The sequence below is a fragment of the Scophthalmus maximus genome, chromosome 15 (genome assembly GCF_022379125.1).
Source record: "Scophthalmus maximus strain ysfricsl-2021 chromosome 15, ASM2237912v1, whole genome shotgun sequence".
Classification (NCBI taxonomy): domain Eukaryota; kingdom Metazoa; phylum Chordata; class Actinopteri; order Pleuronectiformes; family Scophthalmidae; genus Scophthalmus; species Scophthalmus maximus.
In genome coordinates this window covers 3,789,330-3,810,825 of record NC_061529.1, presented here as the reverse complement: position 1 = coordinate 3,810,825, position 21,496 = coordinate 3,789,330, and the positions used below count along the sequence as shown (strand labels likewise).

Here is a 21,496-nt window from a genome sequence, read left to right as displayed (position 1 = left end):
TATCAGTGACTCCAAGACATTTCACGTACATTAATATAAAGTCGAGAGGGAAGAGAGAAAGAAGGGGAACAAGGAATAAACTGCAAAAAACAAACAAATAAATGTATAACTGTAAAGTGTTTTAACTTTAATCTTTGTTTTTTTTTTCTGACAAGCGACGGCCTGCAGCCGTGCAAACGTCCGTGATAAAGTCAGCCGACAGGTGGAGGCACAGCACACAGCATGAAGCTTATCGAGAGGTGGTGGTGATGAATTAACCGACGCAGACACAACTCCCTCCCTCCCTCCCTCCCTCCCTCCCTCGCCACCCTGAGCCTCAACAAGGCAACACTTTGTTCTCACACCAGTGCTTCACCATGTCTTCACCAATGCAAACATGCGTTTGGCTCTTCCTCTGGTTTTCACGTGAGATCTAAAAGTGTTCTTCCCGAGTTAAAATTCAACCCGCTGATTAAATAATTACAAACGCCGACAATGTATTGACTCCTCGTCTGCTGCTTCATTCACAGGTGAGGTGAACGCCGTTACATTTCATCAGTCTCCTCCTCAGGCGGTGGAGGAGAGCAGTGAGGTCCGCATCAACTGCAGCCATGACGATTCGGCGCTCGCAGTGATGCTCTGGTATCAGCAAGCGAAGGACAGTCTGTCTGTGACCCTCATTGGATACGGATATGAAAGCTCCCAGAATTACGAGGGGACGTTTAAAGAACAATTCACGCTGACGCGACAAAGCGCAGTGAGAGGAACTCTGACTATACACGGAGCGAAGCCGTCGCACTCGGCTGTGTATTTCTGTGCTGCCAGTACACAGTGATTAGGTTTAGTGCCACTCCCTCGCAAAAAAACTCTTGATACCCTTTTCCTGTCACCGAGACGCAGAGAAGAGGCAGCGTCTCTCTTAGAGCAGACTCTCACCAGAGGACGCTGCGTTTGGAATGTAGTCACATGGAGAAACACCCTCAATGTGCCAGCAAACAAAAGCATTTTTCAGGCATGAACTACGGAAGGTCTCCGTAGAATTGCCTCTGGACATTCTCAGGGAGTTGCCGTTCACATGTGACGAACGCAGCGGGAGATTGTGCGAGGGGAACATTTCCAGATGATTCTGTGGCGTCTGGGTAGAGGTTGCAGGAGACGGGACATGGCGATAATTCGAGTTTTTGGTTACAGTCAAATAAAAAAAACGGAGCAACATTTGCCAAAATTTGTGGTTCTCACTTACAGCCCCTCCGGAAAAGTTCAGGAGCAATCTGATGAATTTAACCTGATACAGCTACATTGTATGTTTTTAATATTCTAATTATATTTGACTCCTCACATTCGTCCCAACATCCCTAATTTACACCGGCCGTTAAAATCCAGTTTTTTAATGATCCGAATGAAATCAGACAATTGGACCACAAGTGCAGGTGTGAAACCCTTGAGACGCATCGAGGACGGATTGTGATAATAACGCCAATAAAAACCTGTTATTCTGAGATTGAGTGTCAAATGTAATGTCGTATTATGGTGAAGTTCTTTCGAGCACTTTTACAAAATTACGAACATGAAATTTGAGGGAAATCACTGAATGTGAATATGATATTGACACAACAATGGTGATGGAAACATTCTAAAAAGGAGGGAGAATCTTTCACGTGACCGAGCGGTTGAGTTCTTATGCTCCACCTTCACCCGGATGATCATGTGATCTCGTGTCTTCTTACACAGTGTCACATACTGAACAGTTATGTGTGAGTCACTAACATGCTCGTCACAGTCCTTCATCTGTCCCTTCTCCTCCACTCAGGTGGGTTTCATGTTTCTTCTCAACATCACGGCTGTGCTCTCTAACCAGTGCTTGAACGCTCGTGTATCTGTGTGAATTTGCCGTGTGCCGCAGGTCTCGCTGTTGTGGTTCTGCAGTCCCGAGATCGGGTGTTTCGCCCAGGAGCCGCAGTGACGCTGGAGTGCGGCCTGGGTGCAGGCTTCAGCATGGGCAGCCAGACCATGTTCTGGTACCGACAACAGCGCTCCGGAGCGCCGGTCGAGTTCCTCACCAGAGAATACGACGAGAGCGCGGGGCACTTCCAGTCGTCCATCGACACGTCCAAAAACAGCTTCCCTCTTCAGATCGCCGAGCTGCTCCTGAACGACAGCGGCGTCTACTACTGTGTCGCCAGTCACAGTGATGCACACAGATCAGAGCGTCAGACAAATACCAAGTGTAACACACGACATGCAGGCAGGAAGGAGCTGTGGCTTGTTTGGGTTTTTTTCTATACGGTAAAAACGTATGATAAGGTCTGTGACACACTGATCCAATATTGGGCTCTATGGATTCAGTTTAGTAAACGTACTGTCCATAAAGTGGAAGTTGCACTGATCTTTTTTTAACCTCCTTTTCCTGGTGTGCAGCACTTGTTGCAGCCTGTTTCAGGTGGAAATTGTTTCTCCACCTTTAAGCCGGCAGTAAAAGTAGTCACAGAGGGAAACTTCATATTGTATTTGGTCGTGCCCTGAACATCAGTATGATGAAGGTCACAATCCAACAACGAAGAATTAGAGTTTTGGGAAGCATTTCAAATTCCTTTCAGTCTTTATCGTCCTTTGTGCTTCAAGCGGAAAAATCTACAACTAAAATCTGAGACGTTTATGTCCATGTGCAGTAATCTGATCTTCATGTCAAACGGTCTGATCTGTTAAAAACTGCTGGTCTCTGACGATGGGAACAGAGGCTGACTACCTAGAGTTGCTGCTCAGTGAGCATGAGTGAGGTCAAAGATTTCCTAGTAAAACAAAAACAGAAAGGAAGGGGAGGAGCTTATGGAAACATTTTGATCGTAGCAGTACAGTTACACCCACAGTTAAATTGTCAGTGAAGCTGGGTGGACGGCTCTGATTCTCTGGGGTTTTTTATTTGGATCATCCCTGTGACAATGAACATCTTCATGGTCTTGGTTTCCCTTATAATCTTCTCCAGTACGAACATTTAAATTGAGTTGCTTTTATCTATCTTAGCTCAGATCTACGTATTTGTTCATTTAAAATGTCGCCGTTTCCTTGTCTTCCAGATTCCGCCTTCTGCGTCCAAATTCGCCAACCTCCGTTTGTACTCAGGCAGCGGCGCGGCGGTGACCCTGCAGTGTGACCAAGACGACGCTCAGTATGACAACATGTACTGGTACAGACAGAGAGGCGGCGAGGAAATACAGCTAGTCACGTATTCTATAGGCAACCTCAGGATCAAACCACGGAGGGGAAGGTGGAGGAGGGGGAGGCAGCAGTGAGGGGGCTTGATCGCTTTCACTCTGGGGCTCTACAGTGTCAATGTTCTTTAAAAATAACTGACCATTGACAAAAAATGAACTGGTTCTAGTTTCACAGATCTGATCCATCTTTTCCTGCTGTAATAGCAAATTGAAAGTAGAGCGCGACTGATACATATATTGGTTGGCCGATAATACTGGCCGATAGATATATCGGTATCAGCGCTTATGTTTACCAATATGGAATATTCTATTGTACAAAATAAACGACGCAGGAAAAAAAATCTGCATTTATGTTTTAGATTTTGTGTAAAATAAAAGATGTTTGGACTAAAGATGTCCCCTGAGACTTTAAGACCTGTAATAGGAGTTTTAAATATATTTTGGTATTTGACAGATTAATAAGAGACTTATTTATCAAATACAAGATTATTGCCCCTGTACAGAGTCTCAACCGTGTCCCCAACTCTGCTCTTCCCTTCAGTATATCGAGGTGAAGAGGAGAGCGTACACTGACCTCTACAGGGTTCATGTGACATTACATTTAGTTGTGGTAGTTACAAACTTATACGGTACAATACCGTCAAATCATTTGAAGTGAGCCACACAGCTGTGAAGTGGTGTGAGCAAGATGTTACGCACGTAAAAAAAAAATAGTGAACAACATAAACTACCATTCATGTAATAATAGTGAAAATACTGATGAGGATAGTGTGATGTGTTCAAATTTTTTTTAAATTTAGCAACAGATTTGAATTGAGTATAGTGAACTTTCATAGCATTTAAGCAAAATTTTAACATGCAAAACTTGGCCTGAGATCAGGTTTTATTTATTAAACCAAAAATATGAATATTTTCATGGAAACTTTGGGAGAAAAATATTTATAAATGAGTAGAGCGAGAGGGAAGGGCAGAGGTCGGACTGCAACTGTTTCCAGCCGAACTGTTTAAGACAGTCTCTAAATATTTTCATGTCAAATGTCCGGAGCGTGTCCGAGTGAGCCCATGTGAGAATACAGCAGGAGTGAGCAGAGCTATCGTCACGTCTGGCCTCCGACATGCTCTACGCAGACACCAAAGAGTGATCCGGAGATATTCCTGCTGTTGAACGTGTCTGAAAATCTCCTGCTGTGTTCGTCATGTGTGAACGGCGAACTCCGGAGAACGTCCGGACTAAATTCCGCCGACATTTTCATGTCTGAAAACAGCTCTTCGGTACCATCAGCCCCATCCGTGGAGAATGATCCTCAGTAAATGTGTGTCTTCTCAGATAACAGGGTGGATGAAGAGGTGTGACCTTGAGTGATGTCACTTCCTACAAAAATAGGAACAAACAAAAACCAGTTTCCCCTTTTGCCTTCCCTCTGTTCTTGCATCTTTTCTTAGCAGACACAGAAATAGCAGCAGGCAGACTGGAGCCCGTTCCGCTGTCGGGGCGTCCGACCTGTACAGCTGCTCTCTCTCACAGGGAGAGATGGAGGCTGAGATATGGTGGAGCTTGGGTGGGGGAAGGAGAGAATGAAGAGAAGAAAACTCTTCTTGTTTTTGTGTGATGCTTTTTCACCGTGGGGACAGGGGGCCACGGTGATACATCCCCATAGAGCCGCTGTACAAAAACCTCGTCCCATTGAAACGCCTTGTGCAGACGACTGTACGCGACCATGAGACTCTTGGTGGAGCAGAACAACATCAATAGTCTGAGGGGGCGCTTGATATCAGGACAAAACTGGCACTGGAAAGTCAATTAACAATGAAGAATTCGGTTGAAATGCGGTGTAAACATATACATTTTGACAAATTAAAACGAAATGGATGATTGTTTGACTTAAGTTGAACAAAATAAAATAAATGTGGACATTATGAACCTAATCCTGCAGGATTATTACACTGCATCTCAACAATGTTTTTATGGAAAGCTTGGGGACTTTTTGTTGGAGGAGAAAGTCAGTGTGACACTGGAACTGAAGCTTATTTTGGAAAAGGAACAAAACTCACCGTTTTGGGTAAGTCGCAGATCTCACACTTCTCGCCATAGTTCACTGAATCAAACCTAAAAAAAAAAGAAGAAAAGACAGTTGCTGGTATGAATGTTGAGGAAACACTACTGTTCTGAAAAATCAGAACTATTGAGCTGAACAGAGAACACTGTGACCTACACTCAGCCTGCTTACTTTGGCCAAGGAACCAAAGTGACAGTTTTGGGTAAATATAACCATTTATTACTGCATATTAAAATTGTTTAAGTGTCTTAGTATAAACAGAAAGAAAGACACTGGCAAAGAAAAGACTCAAGGGTTTCATGCTCAGTATCTTTGCACTGTGACTATGGAAATGAAGTGTTCTTCGGAAAAGGAACCAAACTGACTGTTTTGGGTAAGTCAGGATTATTAAAATTGAATATATTTAATATTATCTGAAACTGAAACGGAGCATTGAGAAAATTAACGTTCACCCCGGAGCTTTTTGACGACAAGCTCGAGCACTGTGTCAATTATGAAGCTTATTTCGGCCAGGGAACAAAACTGACGGTGCTCGGTAAGTTTATCGTCAAACTTTTAATCTCGTGAATTCAGCTCTTGAAAAACTAAAATGAAGTTAAAGTTAAAGGTCTGTTTGGGGGGTGAAGAAAAAAACTTTGTGATTCCCTGAACTTGTAAAAACCAGACTGTAGTGCAGCAAACGTCATTTTTGCTTGTTGAGAAATTGATTTGTATCACATACAACATGCAGAAAAAGGGACTAAGGTGCAACAGCTGTTGGTTCACAACAAAACTAAAACACGAGAGAGTAAAATCTGCTTATTGTGCTGTTTTGAGCACTGAGCAGCTGCACTGTGACTCTGGTACCTCAGAGGCTTATTTTGGTGGAGGAACAAAGTTAACGGTGTTAGGTAAGAAAAACATTTTTATATGAGGTTTTACTTTGTTCAGATTGTTTCTGATCACGTAGAATCACTCTGATCTCTCCATTGACTCGTGAACATGTAATCGTGATTGAAGCATGATCATGGCTGCTATTGGGCTAAACATAAATCATACAATAGTCAAAAAAGGAAAATGTTTAAACGCTGAAAGTTACCGGAGGAAGATTCAAAACTCAGAGTAGGTAAGAGTCAAAGTGGAGGTTTTCACGTTTTTTAGTTTTTTTTTTTAGTTGTTTTTTTTTACAAAGAGTTGAAAAAGTTGGAATAATGTCAGTGTCTCAGGTGACGAGACGAGAGGAGTTGAGTTTTGTCACGGTTGAGAGTCTCTGTGCTCATACACCGAGGCGTACTTTGGATCTGGGACTAAACTCACTGTTTTAGGTAAGAAAACCTGCAAAACGCTCCTCACTGGGCGAGAGTCTCAGGTTATTTGTCGCCTGTGAGAAATGAATAAATGGTCAGTATAAAAGAAAAGAAAATATAATATAGGATGCTTCAGAAAAAAAAGTATCCTTTTTTTTTAAAGCGTAAAAGAAGTTCTGGTGAAATAAAACAAGCGTTGTCTACGTGTACAAGTACAAGTAGCGCGGCAATAAAACATTTGGCTCTACGCCCAGAATATTACTGTCACGTCCAGTTCTTATCAGCTCGGTGAAATGCTGTGAGTTTCCAGTCTGAGGCTTACTTCGGAGCTGGAACTAAACTCACCGTTTTAGGTAAGACGCCTCTATCAACTAATATATCAAAAGATTAAATGAAAATGTATTTGTTTTGACAAATCCCAAGAGGTTAGTCGTGTTTTATTTAACTTAGGCTCCTAATTGAACAATACGTTGGCAGTTTAAAATTGAGGAGGACATATTTAATTTGGTCAAAGTATATATTCAAGTGTTGTCAGCATGTTTTTTGGTTTATCTGGGGAAAACAAACATCTCAAAGTCAGTCTACATCTGTCAGAGCTGAATAGCTGAGCAGTTTTTCTGAAGCCTTGTGTCAGTGTGAACAACTACGAACCAGCTCACTTTGGCAGCGGCACCAAACTCACAGTGTTGGGTAAAATCATTCATTGTTGTTTTTTTAAATCATACGCACAAGTGTTTGTCTTCTGAGCTTCACTTAACCTAAATGTGCACAATTATCGTTGAGGTAATGTCTTGGTCTCGTGAGAGTCGTGTGGGTTTGTCGCACAAACTGCAGAAAAGAAATCTCTCAGGTCTAATATGGCAAAAAAAGGAACATTTGGTTAAAGCACCAGACTTTGTTCCGCTCAGTCAACTATTGTTCCAGTAAAAGTCTTTATTTCAAAAGTGAAAAGTTTTGTCTTCTCCGTGAAAATGCCAAACAACCGCCTTCATCATATTTAGAAAACAAATAGTCAAATCGCGTGTTTGGTTTGCTAACATTCATCCAGAGCTGAAGGAAGAAAGGTGAAACAATTCTGAAGTAAATTAATAATTAAGATGATGGAGGTTTGTGACTTTATAATTACTTATTTTGTGAATACTAATGAGTTAAAAAAAACACAAATGCTTCAATGAGTAAGAGGTTCAAACATTGGAGGTATCAGTCACTTTTTACCATGCGAGTCATCGGTGTGCTCTGGATATAACCCTGCTTATTTTGGAGAAGGAACCAAGCTCACAGTTCTTGGTAAGATTAATGCTGTAAATGAAATCTTCATTGATTTGTGCAGCCTGTGAAGATTGTGTGTGTAATTCAACTGAATGATCAGTGCTCTTGTGTTTCGTTGCACCTCGATGTTCACGTCTACTACCTGGTGTTAAGAGGTCACACTCACATGTACTTGGTGTTGCAGATCTACTGAGCAGCTTCAATTGATTCAGTGATTTATTGTCTTTGTCTGAACCAGAGTACGACGTCAAGCCGCCGGTGGTGAAAGTGCTCGGACCGTCGTCGAGGGAGTGTCGGAACCTGAAGGACAACGAAAGGAGGAAGACCTTGCTGTGTGTGGCCAGTGATTTCTACCCGGACCACGTCAGCGTGTCCTGGCGGGTCGGCGGACAGGAAGTCAGCAGAGGCGTGGCCACTGACAACGCTGCCCTGCGACAAGGGGAGAACTACAAAATCACCAGCAGGCTCAGGGTCTCTGCCGAAGACTGGTTCAAACCAGAGACTGAATTCGAGTGCATCGTCAGCTTCTTCGATGGGACTGGAAACACAAATCATTCAGCTTCAATCTTTGGTGGAAAAGGTTTGTTCACGTGGAACCTGAGAAATAAGCAGAATCTGTTCATGTAGACCATCATCTGCTCTCGTCTGATCCATTTCTCATTTCTCCACCAGCTCCAGACGATGTCCTGACCAGAGGTGAATATAATAAGTCTCCACAAAGAGTGAGCTGGATGTTTCCTCTTTGAATCAGGGGACACGTCTGAACCTTTTCTACTCTCTGCAGAAAAATACCTGAGGATCACACAGAAGGCCAAACTCTCCTACGGCGTGTTCATCGTCAAGAGCAGCATCTACGGAGCCTTTGTGGTGTTTCTGGTGTGGAAACTGCAGGTTTGTTAAACCAAAAAGAAGCTGGTTGCATTTATTTTTATGTATATTTAATGTATGTATTTTACATTAAGACAATGTCTCCCTTGTGTCCGTTTTAAGGGTTCGACTGGAAAGCAGAACAACTGAGAGCGGAGGAAAATCAACGATTGCTTCATGTAAATAAATCTGAAAACATAGTTACATTTCTATAAAGGTGTATTTTACAGTGAATTTGTGCTTGTATCACAACAGCTTAATTTTCTCCTCAATAAAAGTTTTTTCAGAGGATCTTGTCGATCGTGTGTGTTTGTGTTATGATCCTGATGACACCTTTAGACAATAAAACTTAAATTCAGTGTATATCTAAATGAGAAAAGGACCTGGATTAGTCTCCGTATCAGACACTGTTGATATCACACTGGTTATTTAACGAAGAAATAACTAGATGAACATTCGTCAGTTACTCTCACACCTCATTCTACAATGAGCACCACATTTTTCCAGAGATAGTGTGAGGTATTTTTACCAGCTCGCCCACCAGCCCGTTTTCTGAGAATCAAATATTTTTCACCTACACACGTTGAAACATCTCAGCTCAGGAAAACTTCACAAGCAGGTTCATAAAATCCTAAAAACTTTTTCCACATGAGAAGTGACTCAAGTTTTGAAATTTAACTATCACGTTGAGTAAGCTGAATTTTTTTTAATTCTATGAAATCATTTGAGTTTATTAAAGTTAGTTTATTCGAGTCATATCTATGTTTTCCACGTTGCACGATCATAAGCAGAGTAATGAAGTTTGTATCTCCCTCATGAATAAACTGGAACCGTCAGACACACAGTGAATGTTGAGTCGACCACGTGACAACAGGAAATCGTCGTTTCTCGTCTTTGTGCAGAAGAAGGTCGAAGCTGCTGTTGGTGTGGAGACGAACTGGGGATTGAAACTGTGCAGAGGAGCGGATGTGGTCGCAGAGCGGCCTGCGCGTTGCTCTGCGAGCTGAGGAAAGAGCGGAGGTGCAACCTGCCGCTTCACCACCACATCCGGCTCCGAGGATGCACCTGCGACTCTGCACCAAACAGCACCCACGCTGCACATCTCTGAGCCAACAGCTGGGAGGAAACTTCCACTTCTGAGTCAACTGAAGCAACAGAATCAACCCAAGTGTGTGTGGTGTCGTACAGACAACAGCTGTTCACTGGGATCTGGTGAAGAAATGTGCATTTGGAGGTTTTATGTTGCAGTCAAAGACGAAAGACTATCGGCAGTAAGGAATAATAAACTGTAGTAAAAGATTGTGTCATTGTAATCGCCACTGTGAATTATCTTTATGTGAGCCACTATATATTATCAAGACACTATATATTTGAAGTGTATCATGACTGTTGATTAGGCCTGTCACTATCTGATTGAAAATTTATTTAGAACATGTAAAAGAAAACAGAAAAGGTCAAAAATAATAATCTTACACATAATAGAAAGCATAGCGAGATACATAATAATTACGTTATAGACTTATCGTACTATACATGAACATGATCATGTTAAAATGACAATAACATTGGTTATCGCAATCATTTCTGGGACAATCCTCTGTTTTGTGTACCGTGACAGGCCGACTGTTGATTTGCATTGTAAAGAACCCCGTGGGACTCAAAGTGCAGAACAACACTTTCCCCATTTGTTTCCTTGAAAAAACATGTTTGTGCTCGGCAACAGTCGGCAACAATCTGACATCTGTGAGAAAAACAACTCTCAAATCCTCCTGAAAAGTTTTCTATTTTCCACCCGTTTGTTAGAAAACAGAATTTAATATTGCCACAATTGAAAAATTAAAGTTCAATACTAATCACCTCATGAGTTAATCATAGACGGTGACAGTGTAGAGACAAATATAATACTTTTTAATAAACCTGATTTACAGTTTGCAGTATTTCCCTGAAATTCAATGTAACAGTAGCTACAGAAGGACCGAATCTAAATCTGTTGGGAAACTAATTATTTGTCAGGTGGACCGCAAACATTTTATAATATCTATACGTGTGACATGATGAGACCGGCTGATATTACCAAGCGGTTGTCTGACATCCAGGTGTGTCAGAGAACTATCAAAGACACTAACACACACAACATGACGGTTCTACAACAAGGCAACAAACTACCACCCACCATTTCAGGAAATAAATTATTTTCATTTAATCTTTATTTAATCAGGCAAACTCATTGAGATTAAGAATCTCTTTTCCAAGAGAGGCCTGAGAACAAGTTGAAGTACCAGGTTGGCCAACACAGGTATTATCAAATGTTTGACGATAAGAATATCTCACTGCCCTGAGATAACTTCTCATAACTTTGGTTACTCGACTTCATGGAGACAATCTTGACAATGTCCCTTTACCATCACATCTAGTGAGGCTTGCACTCACTTTGCCACGGCGCCATCTGCTGGACAAACCTGCAACAATGCAGTTAATAATGTGCTTTAATACTGTACAATCAATCTGGTTTTCTGTTATTCCTCTTGACGAGTTGAACGGAGATGCAAATCCTCCACTCGTCGTTTTTTTCTTCAAAAGTCCACTTGACCCGACAGTGATGGATTTTTTTTGTAAATGCAACTCATTTGGAATCTGCTGTGCTCCAGCATGATCAGTTTGATCGGCCTTCATAGATCCACTCAGGTATTACACCTGATGAAAAACAGACCAGGAACTTCGAGAACGGATCAAACTGACGGTATAAAACTTGGATCCAAACGTGTATCAGGCCGGATGATTAAACCATGTGATTTATGTCACCAATTGGAAAAAAAACAGAATTATTATGTAAAATTTTCTAAATCAGACTTCTTGATGACCCGTCGGTCTCTCTTCTTTACAAATGTCTCCGACAACACTACAAACCACATGATCCAACATGGAGGCCTCTTCAGCTCGTCAGTGTTACCGATCAAGATTAAAATTCATGTTGCATGATCGTCATTTATACTAGCAGCTCAAGTTTGAAAAACCTCAGTGCAGTCTTTGCACGACGCGTACAAGCATGTCACGTGCTGTAGGGGGATCTCCACTACCACAGACTCTCACAGATCCACCATGTGGATGTTGATACGGAAGCCAACAGGCCATCACGAGACACTCCCACTGCGTAGATCGCAAAGTAGACCGAGTAACTTGAGTTGTATCAGACCAGACTGTGGAGTCTCTGAACATGCAAAACATGGAAGTTATGCAACATGGCCTCCAGAGTTTTTTAATACTTCTGCTCTGGGGGAAAGGTAAGATCAAGAGCTGGGACTAATTTCAGCTTCTTAATTGAGATTAATTTCTGTTTTCTTTGCTCCTCTAATAAAGTGAACTGAATATGTTTGGTTTGTGGTCAAAATGAAATGTTATCTTGGGGTTTGGGGGAACAAGATGGACATTTTTCATCATTTTGTGACATATTATGGACCGAACAACTAAACAATTCATTGAGAACATAATGGACAGATAAATCAATGGTGAAAATAATTGTTAGTTGCAGACCTCGTAAAATCTACTGTACCCACTGCATCGTTGGGTTACACAGGAAAACCTGCGAATGATTCAACACAGTCTTATCATATAAGTGACTCCATGTGATGTTTGACCCCCCGCAGGTCTGACCAACGGGAGCGACGTGACCCAAACCCCTCTGCTGTGGAAGGACAAGGGCCAGTCGGCCACGATGAACTGCAGTCACACGAAAGATGCGAGTTACTTCCAGATGTACTGGTTCAGACAGCTGCCCGGGGAGGCGATGAAGCAAATAGTTTACACATCGACAAGTCCTCCACATCAATACGAAAGCGGCTTCAGTGAGGACAAATATCCGGCGCAGAAGAGCGACGCTCAGTCTGGATCTTTGACGGTGGAGAAGCTGCAGCCTGGCGACAGTGGGGTGTATTTTTGTGCCGTTAGTAAACACATCGATACAAGTGATTCAGGCGGCTGCACAAAAACCCTCTGTTGCTATTAGAGCTAATCGAGAAAAGTGATGTTGTTATTTAACTATAGGGGGCGCTCTAGACCTGTAGACTACAAAATAAAATGTGATGGCAGGGAACTGATGTCAGAAAAATGTTCTGTTTGTTCTTTGATTTGGGATAAATGTTACAGTACACGTGAAATGACAGGATATGAATACAGACCTTTTAACAACACATGTGCTTTAGACTCCCCCTCGACGTGTTTCCTGACATTTGTGTAATCCAGCAGAGTGCTGACTTTATATTTCAAAACTTATGAGAGAAGGGCTGATGTTATGCTGAGGTCACAGCGAAAGCGGTGCCGACAGAGTTTATGTGAATCCTGGCTGCCTGCCGAGGACGGTAGAAACTGTATGGATGTTTGAACAGGACACCGATACGGGCGGGATTTAACCCGGTGCTACTGATGATCAGTCTGAGTGCTCTATGTTAGAGATCTTTTAGGTTGTGTAAAAACTTTTCTTATCATTATGAAACTGTGGTGAGGCAAATAAAGTGTACAAAATATATTTATATATAGCCTGAATACAACGCACACTGGGTGGGCATCGCATCGGCCCTTTCAATTTTACTTTGCAACCTTATTATTTAAGAAAATCTTGTTTTTTTTCTAGTTAACGGCTGATTGAGGGAACCGTGTTCTGTGACAGACAGCAGCCAACAGATCCTGAATGAAATACATTTTAGGGTGTTTTTTTTAAATAAACCATCTGAGTGGTTGGATACACTTAGAAAACTTCTGACTCGCACCTTGAAGCAATAAAACTGAAACACCAACAAAACTGCACCTGATCTGACAACCAGAAAAAGTAAATTCAGACCAATATCGTATATATCACGAGTGTGTGTTGTCTCAAGGTAATGACACACCTTTTTTTTTTTTTAACAGAGATTACGTCACATGACTAGATGCGATGTGCGATCAGCTGCTTTGTCAAACGTGTGTGTACCAGGGATCTGTTCTCTGTCTCTGTTCAGCAGCTCAAAATGATCTGTCCTCTACTGCTGACTCTCAACTTTTTGGTTCATGGTTTGGTTCCAGGTAGTGGGGGTAACAGAGTCAACCAACCCTCCAGTTTACTGGTGGAGAGGGGTCAGTCGGCTCTGATGGACTGCACTCACGATCTGGGTGGCAGTTATTTACAGATGTGCTGGTACCAGCTGTTGCCCGGCAGCGGGAGGATGAAACTGATCGTCACCACGGTGCCGTTCAGCAGCCAGCCAGACTTTGAAGATCCGAGCCAAGGAGACAAATTCGCCGCCGCGAAGAACGAAGCTGAGACGGGCTCGTTCGCGGTGACGGACGTCGACGCGGGTGACGACGGCGTGTACTTCTGTGCCGTCAGCAAACACACTGCGATGCAGATGCTCGTCAAGCTGCTCAAAAAAACCCACAGACACGTGACGCAGTCTGGCAATACGCCCGACGTGATCATATCAGTGAGCTGCTGCAGCAACCGTCTCCACGTTTGTTACAGACACACTGACAATAACAATACGAAATGAAAATCACTAGACCACATTAAAGAGGGAGGGAAAGAGCTATTTTATGAGAGGGAACAGTTGAGAAGACAGATAATGGATGTAAAGCTGATGGATTTGAACGGGGTGGACTAAATATCTGTCAACATTACCCAAGGCAGGTTCACTAACTACATCCTCCAATATGATCACACAGTTGAATCAACCTCTTTAACACAGTCTCAACAAAAACTGAACTAGTGCTGCAACTAACAATTATTTTCTCGATTAATCGATGAGTTGTTAGGTCGATAAAATGGTGAAAAATTCCGATCCCGTTTCCCCTAACCACCGAGATCATGTTTTGTTTTGTCCACACACCAAAGATATTCAGTTAACTGTCACAGAGCAACAAAGAAACCAGAAAATATTCACATTTAAGAAGCTGAAATCAGAGAATTCTGACTTTTTTTCCATAAAAACCACTTGAACCGATTATCAAAATAGTAGGCGAATAATTTAGTAGTCGACGACGATTACTAATCGATTAACTGTTGCAGCTCTAATGATAATCGTCATTTGAATTCCACACTTGTTGACCATGTGCATCCCTTTATATCTTCCTCTCCCACCCTGTCACCAAGCAGAAGTCGTCTCAAACTGATTGCATGACGATGAGCTCAGTGTGTTACCAGATCACAATCCAACAGGACACCCGTGGAATGTGGCCCAACAGGAGATTCCCAGCATGAACGTGCAACCGGAAAATCCAATAATGTTTTCCAACATTATGTGGAATCAATGCATTTAAGGATTTAGGTTGATTTGAGCGCAAAGGGAGTCCCTATCTGGACGTGTTCCTAATAATGTGCTCAGGGAGTGTATGCCCATCACCAACTACCAGAGCAAAAGTTTTGAAAAAAACAAAATTTCAAAGCCATAAATGACTTTAATTATCAAAGGTGATTAATTAGCCGTCGATCGATTCATATCATATTTTAATGAGAGCAACCAGAGGCGAGCTCATCTCACAGTATCACAATATATCTCCTCCCCTCCACGTTGATCCTGTAACGTCTGCTCGTCTCTGTCAGTCGGTGACAGAGACGAGTGGAAGCTAAAGACATCATGATCAGAAACCTCAGCAGGATCACGGTGCTGCTCCTCTGGCTCTTCTGTGGTAGCCAATTCAAACTCCTCACTGAAAAAAAACTCACATTGATTGAAACCATCTCCGTTTTAATAATGTTTTTCTCTTTTTACCACAGGTGGTTCACTGAACTCTCAGGTCCACCAGGAGCCATCGTCAATATTAGGAGTTGTCCGTGATTCAGAGACGATCAGCTGCAGCCACTCGGTCAGTTCGTACAATGTGATATTGTGGTACCAGCAGTCGGCGGGCGACTCGGCCCTTAAACTCATTGGATATATTTTGTACGCTAACCCAACTCTGGAGGAGCCATTTCAACAGCACTTCAACGTGACTGGAGACGGCTCCACGAAATCTCAACTCCGTGTGCTGAAACTCAGACAGCCACAGGACAGTGGTGTGTATTACTGCGCAGCCAGTAGGCACGACGACTCAGTTACCACTCTCCTCTCTACAAAAACCCCTGTTTGATAACGCACCACATGAAGTCACAGTGAAGAAGAAGGAGAAGAGGACACCTGCGTCTAACTGCCGCTTACAGCAGGAAATCAACACCGATATCAGCATTAAAAACCGTCTCTTCCTGTGTTAACCCACACAGCAGGAAACTGTACAGATCCACTGATCCAGAATGTTGACCCAGCCTCCTTCTCAATACAATAAATACAATAAGCAGCTCTGCCGTTCTACTTGGCAGGTGATCTATTGATGACAAATGGTACGAAAATAAGTTTATATTTGATCCCTTTGAAAGTTGTTTCACATTTTTCCCCCAACAGAGATGTCAAAAAACTGAATCATCAAATTCCACTGCAGCCACTCAGACACTTACATGATGCAATGGTACAAACAGCGAGCGGCAAATGATGTTACGACTTTATCTGCAATAAATGGACTTTATTCATATTGCACTTTTCTAGTCTTTTCAAGTCACATTCACCCATTAACACACATTCATAAAGTGCTTTGTCCGTCACATTCATACACTGCTGGCAAAGCCGTCAGGGACAATTTAGGGTTAAGTGTCTCGTCCAAGGACACTTGCGGACTGGAAGAAGCAGGGATCGAACCACCGACCTTCTAGTAAGTGGACGACCCTCTCCATCTCCTGAGCCACTGCCGCCCTGCTGAGCACTGAGCTCTTTTTGCAGTTGTAGAAGATTCTTCCAGTGACATTTACAATAACGCGAGCCAGAGGTTGGAGTTTTCGTCTGTTCATATTCCAAAATATCGAGTCGATCCTTTGATGGCAGTAAAGGACACTTTGTGCATAAGGCCTGAGACTTCAACAGAAAACTTCCGACAGCAACACAATCATTCACCTGCTGACAACAACATGAGCGACTACGGTGTCACTCAGTAGATCTCACACCTCGACCAAAGCCAAACAATCCTAAATTTAAAGTAGAAGCATCTGAACAAAAACAGTTGCCAATTAATATTTGACTTCTACTTCTTCCAGTAGGTGGCACTGGGGCCCAAGAAATCCCCTCCAGATTAATGCACACATCTATAAAATAGGATGCGGAAGATGAAGATCTGATCAGAGGGACTGTGACAAACGGAGTCACTCAGGAAGTCAACATGCCAACGTTATTCTCTTTATCTCTGCTCATTGGTAATCGCCATCAGTCGCCCTTCAGTACATACAACTCAAATCTTTTCGGTTTCAGCGCAGATTATTTATTCTCTCTTTCCCCCTCAGGTGTGTGTCTGGGTCTCGACGTCCGTCAGTCTCCCTCTGACGTGTTCGCAAGAACTGGCGACAGGGAGCAGATGTTCTGCAGCCACGATAAAACCGACTACAGGGTGATGCTCTGGTACCAGCGCTCACCGGGCGACACTGCCATGAAACTCATCGGATTTTTGCATTACCAAGCCGCTACACTAGAAAAGCCGTATGAAGAGCATTTCAACATCAGTGGAGATTTGGGTGGAGCTGCGGCAAAGAAAAGTTCTCTTTCAGTGCAGATAACTGGACCTGAGCACAACGCCGTTTATTACTGTGCAGCCAACTATGCACAGTTACTCTACTTTCTTTCCCCTTTATACAAAAACTACCAAATCTTTATCTCCATTTATGGTTTTGATCGGGACCTCAGTCTCCACCCAGCTGCGGTATTTCTTCTACGCTTTCATCTTTGCCAGCTTGTGTACACTTATTTTTTTTTTTATCCATCACTTCCTTTTCCTCTTGACAGATGAGCTCAGTGGAGGCACCAGTTGTATCTCCATCACTAACAATCATTACAGGATGAGAGATCCCAGCGACTTGCATCTGCAAAAATCTGTCACATGTTAAGGTTTTTTCAAATATTCCTTTTATCTTGAGGAAGAATGCTCATCGTTCTGCTCTTCTCTTGTCTGGCAGGTAAAAAGGTTTTCTTTCAAAACAGAATTAGCTGAAGTGTGTAGAAACATTAGTTTTCTTCATGACCTATTACAACATTACTAAGTTTCTCTTTTTTTAATCCAGGCGTTTGTCTGGGTCTTGAAGTCCGTCAGTCTCCTTCTGAGGTCTTCGCAAAACCTGGCGACACGTTGCAGATCATCTGCAGCCACGACAAAACCGACTACAGGCAGATGTTCTGGTACCAGCGCTCGCCGGGAGGAGACACGGCCATGAAGCTCGTCGGATATTTGTACTTCAAAGACGTAACGATGGAAGCGCCATACGACAAGGACTTTAACATCTCTGGGGATTTGGGAGGAAACACGGCAAAGAAAGGCTCTCTGTTGATGAAATCTGTGGGACGAGGGCACAGTGCCGTTTACTACTGTGCAGCCAGTGAAGCACGGTGAAGAAAATCCCCTGTGAACGCAACGAAAACCTTTTATCAACAAGGGTGTTGAGTACGACACTGAAGGGGCCGCTGCCAGACACCTGCTTTTGTGGTTTGATTTCAGTTATAGCATCATGAGCTAATGTAAATATGTTTCTAGGGGTTTCTTTGTTTTTTGTTTCTTTGTTTTTTGATTAGAATATGTGGTGATTAATATGTCACAAGCAAAACATCTTCAGGGGAAGCCACGCCTCCCGTCTGCATTACATTCACTTCCTCCTTAAATCAGACTCACTGATGACAAAGTCCTCGTCACATCTCAACATTTCATTCATGAACCACTCGGTGATTCATGTCAAATCTCTACATGATGATTACATTTCTCTTTTTCCATTTCCTCACAGGTAACTGCTGCTCAACTGTGAAGTCAGATTTACCGTATTTAACCTTCACTTCTTTAACCAATGACCTGTCCGACCCCTCTTACAGCAGGTATTTCTCAGGGCATCCAGGTCGACCAGTCACCCGCCGCTCTCATCAGAAAGGCCGGTGATGCCGTGCAGATCGTCTGTAGCCACGGAGAGGCCGACTACAGAACGATGCTGTGGTACCGGCAGTCGCCCGGCGACTCGGCCCTTGAACTCATTGGATATGTGTCTTATGGCCGAATAAGCTACGAAGAACCGCCGTACGAGGAGCATTTCAATATCACCGATTTGAGTGGAAATACAGCAAAGAGCGGCTCTCTGTTTATAGTGGGCCTGAGCAAGTCGGAGCACAGTGCGGTGTATTACTGCACGGCTCGATATGCACACTGACGTGCATCTCCTTTGGACAGCACAAAATCTGAACGGCATCTTTTTTATCAACTGTGGTTTTTGAGTAGAGTCTTGGGAAACGCCTCCAGCAGTCAGGGGCAATGATCGTGTGATTACTACATCATTTCCTCATGTCTCCTCTTTTTTGTTTTTATATTCAGTCCAGAGGAAGAAGCTGCCAAAGTTCAAAAGAGACAACAACCTGGAAGAAAACATCTCAAATTAGCTGGAGACAAAACAATGAACGTTATACTTTCCATAATCTCGCTTAAAAAACATGACCACACAGCACATACTTCTGTACTTCTAGTAAAGCAACAGGATTTAATTTTTCTGTATTAGATCATCAATAAAAGAGAATTTATTGATAGTACATTTCCTCACACGCCAAATTCTTGAACAATGTCAGTCGTGATTCTCAAGCCACAAGTGCTGGGCCACGGAAGCTGTTTGCTGTTGAGCTGTGAGGAAACGGTATCGTACAAAAACAAAACAAAAATAATTCAAAAAAATTATAATCATACATTACATGACTTAATAGGCTATTAAAAGCTATTTTCTGTGGCCGTTACCATGAACTTACTGTCTTCTAAGTTAAAAACTTCACCACTGCCTGAGTGTTACAGAGGTCAATCCATGTGCTGTATGTATTTAATTCATATAGTAATGATGTACAAAGAACAGACAAAGTGTGGTTGTGTTTTTGCAATGAGGGAATTGCCTAGTGCAATTAATTATTGTAACTTATCTGAAATTTTTCTAAATGAAAAAGTTTCTTTGTCAATTCTCTGGTTTCCCTACATCACTTCCTGTCCCTCCCTGTGATCCACAAAACACAGCAGAGACTGACGATGGCTCTTCATATGCAACATGACGCCGCCTCGTCTCATCATGTGCATCATCGCTGTGCTCTGGATTAAAGGTATCACTCATTTATTAAATAACCCTGTATGTCCCTGTAAGAACTGATGTGTGACATTCACATCCACATCGAATTAAAGCTTAACTTTCTCTCTCAACAGGTGTTTACCTCAGTAAAGAAAAACAAGTGTTTCAGTCTCCAGCTCACCTGTTAGTCAAACCAGGCGGTGCAGCCAACCTGAGCCTCACCCATCAGATCCCGAGCTATGACATGATTCTCTGGTACCAGCGCTCGGCAGGAGACAATTCCCTGAAGCTGATTGGCTATATTTACTTTACATCAAAAAACATTGAGATGCCGTTTGAGAGCCGCTTCAGTGTGAGCGGAGATGGAGAGAAAACCGCTTTTCTCCACCTCACGAACCTGACGCACCCTGAAGACAGCGGAGAATATTTTGGAGCAGCAAGTATGCACAGTAATAATGACGAGAGACTCCGTCGCACAAAAACCTCCACCATGATATGATGCAGCAGATAACGAAACTCAAACCACGACACAGACACTGCAGCAAAGCTGTGACAAACACGAGCTTCATTATAAATGTTGGTTCAATATTACACATATGAATCAACTGACGTCTGGCGGTCAGGGAAATAATGACAGTCCTCTTACGGCGCCTTCACACAGTTAGTTTGATCCAAAACAACAGGTGTGAAAGAGGCAAGGGATCAAAATGTAGTCCGACCAAAAGAGTAGGTCTCGGTCCAGATCAAAGAGAACCATGGTCCCGTATATATTATAATTAATCATTTTTGTAAGATTGTTTGCAGACTTCCCTTCCGACGATATAATATTTCAACGATGAGGACGTTCATTTGTCCCATTCGAAGTAGAGGCGAGTACTGCGCCTGGAGCTGGTGACGCTGGTAGTAAAACCATAATCATATTACAGTGTAAACGAAACGGTAATTTTCTCCATTCAAACGGCGCGAACACTATCTGCCGAATTGACAACACGCCAATGTCAGACGCACGCACGCCCGTCTACAAACCAGTCAATCAATGTCAAGTATAGGTAGACGCAGCCCATAGGTGATGACGACAGGTCGTACATATTTCATACAAATCTTTTTTGTGCACTCCATAAATTTGAAACCAAAACTAACCCGATCAAAATGTAAATAATGGAACAGAGACATGAACCTTGGTCCGAACTTTGGGGTGTGAAAATGACCTTCGTAACATAGTGTGATGCTGTCATCAGGTTTTACAGATGTGGAGGAAATTCACCTAATTATCATTGAGAATACCAATTAACAGTGTAGCTGTATCTCGAGGAACCGAGTCGACCAACAGATGGAGGCACAGCACCTCAGTATAAAGCTATCATCATGAGGATGTGGTGATGAATCAACTGACTGACACACGCACGCACGCACACACACACACACACACACACACACACACACACACACACACACACACACACACACACACACACACACACACACACACACACACACACACACACACACACACACACACACACACACACACACACACACACACACACACCTGAGCCTTGTTCTTCAGAGGAGGACTTTTCTCACATCAGTGCCTCACAATGTCTTCGCCTGTGCAAACAGTTGTTTTTCTCTTCATCTGTTTATATTGTAAGATGTACAATTTGGTCAACAATTACACAACGGCACTGGATATTTATTTATTTCACATATAAA

At 42.7% G+C, this 21,496-nt stretch overlaps 2 protein-coding genes and 4 gene segments (V, D, J or C); 5 read left to right on the top strand and 1 right to left on the bottom strand.

Annotated features, from left to right (window-relative positions):
* Positions 1–21,496, top strand: part of LOC118286322 (M1-specific T cell receptor beta chain) — a 33,664-nt gene that overhangs the window by 2,023 nt on the left and 10,145 nt on the right. Inside the window, exons 5-9 of the mRNA XM_035610670.1 lie at positions 4,519–4,526; positions 6,845–6,887; positions 8,042–8,383; positions 8,476–8,499; positions 8,588–8,694. Coding sequence (XP_035466563.1) covers positions 4,519–4,526; positions 6,845–6,887; positions 8,042–8,383; positions 8,476–8,499; positions 8,588–8,694 — 524 coding nt within the window. The remainder of the gene's footprint in view (positions 1–4,518; positions 4,527–6,844; positions 6,888–8,041; positions 8,384–8,475; positions 8,500–8,587; positions 8,695–21,496) is intronic.
* ccdc177 (coiled-coil domain containing 177) overlaps positions 1–21,496 on the bottom strand; it is a 104,807-nt gene that overhangs the window by 80,788 nt on the left and 2,523 nt on the right. For all 3 annotated transcript variants that reach the window (XR_007029756.1, XR_004785360.2, XM_047327173.1), the window contains exon 2: positions 5,244–5,298. The gene's annotated coding sequence lies outside the window, so the exon portion shown is untranslated. The remainder of the gene's footprint in view (positions 1–5,243; positions 5,299–21,496) is intronic.
* On the top strand, positions 810–3,247 carry LOC118286314. The segment is given in 2 exon segments: positions 810–1,789; positions 1,883–3,247. Coding segments are annotated over 2 exon segments (537 nt in total).
* Positions 11,794–12,764, top strand: LOC118286320. The segment is given in 2 exon segments: positions 11,794–11,951; positions 12,315–12,764. Coding segments are annotated over 2 exon segments (426 nt in total).
* LOC124849363 lies at positions 17,506–18,096 on the top strand. The segment is given in 2 exon segments: positions 17,506–17,665; positions 17,771–18,096. Coding segments are annotated over 2 exon segments (360 nt in total).
* Positions 18,338–19,679, top strand: LOC118286321. The segment is given in 2 exon segments: positions 18,338–18,481; positions 18,567–19,679. Coding segments are annotated over 2 exon segments (381 nt in total).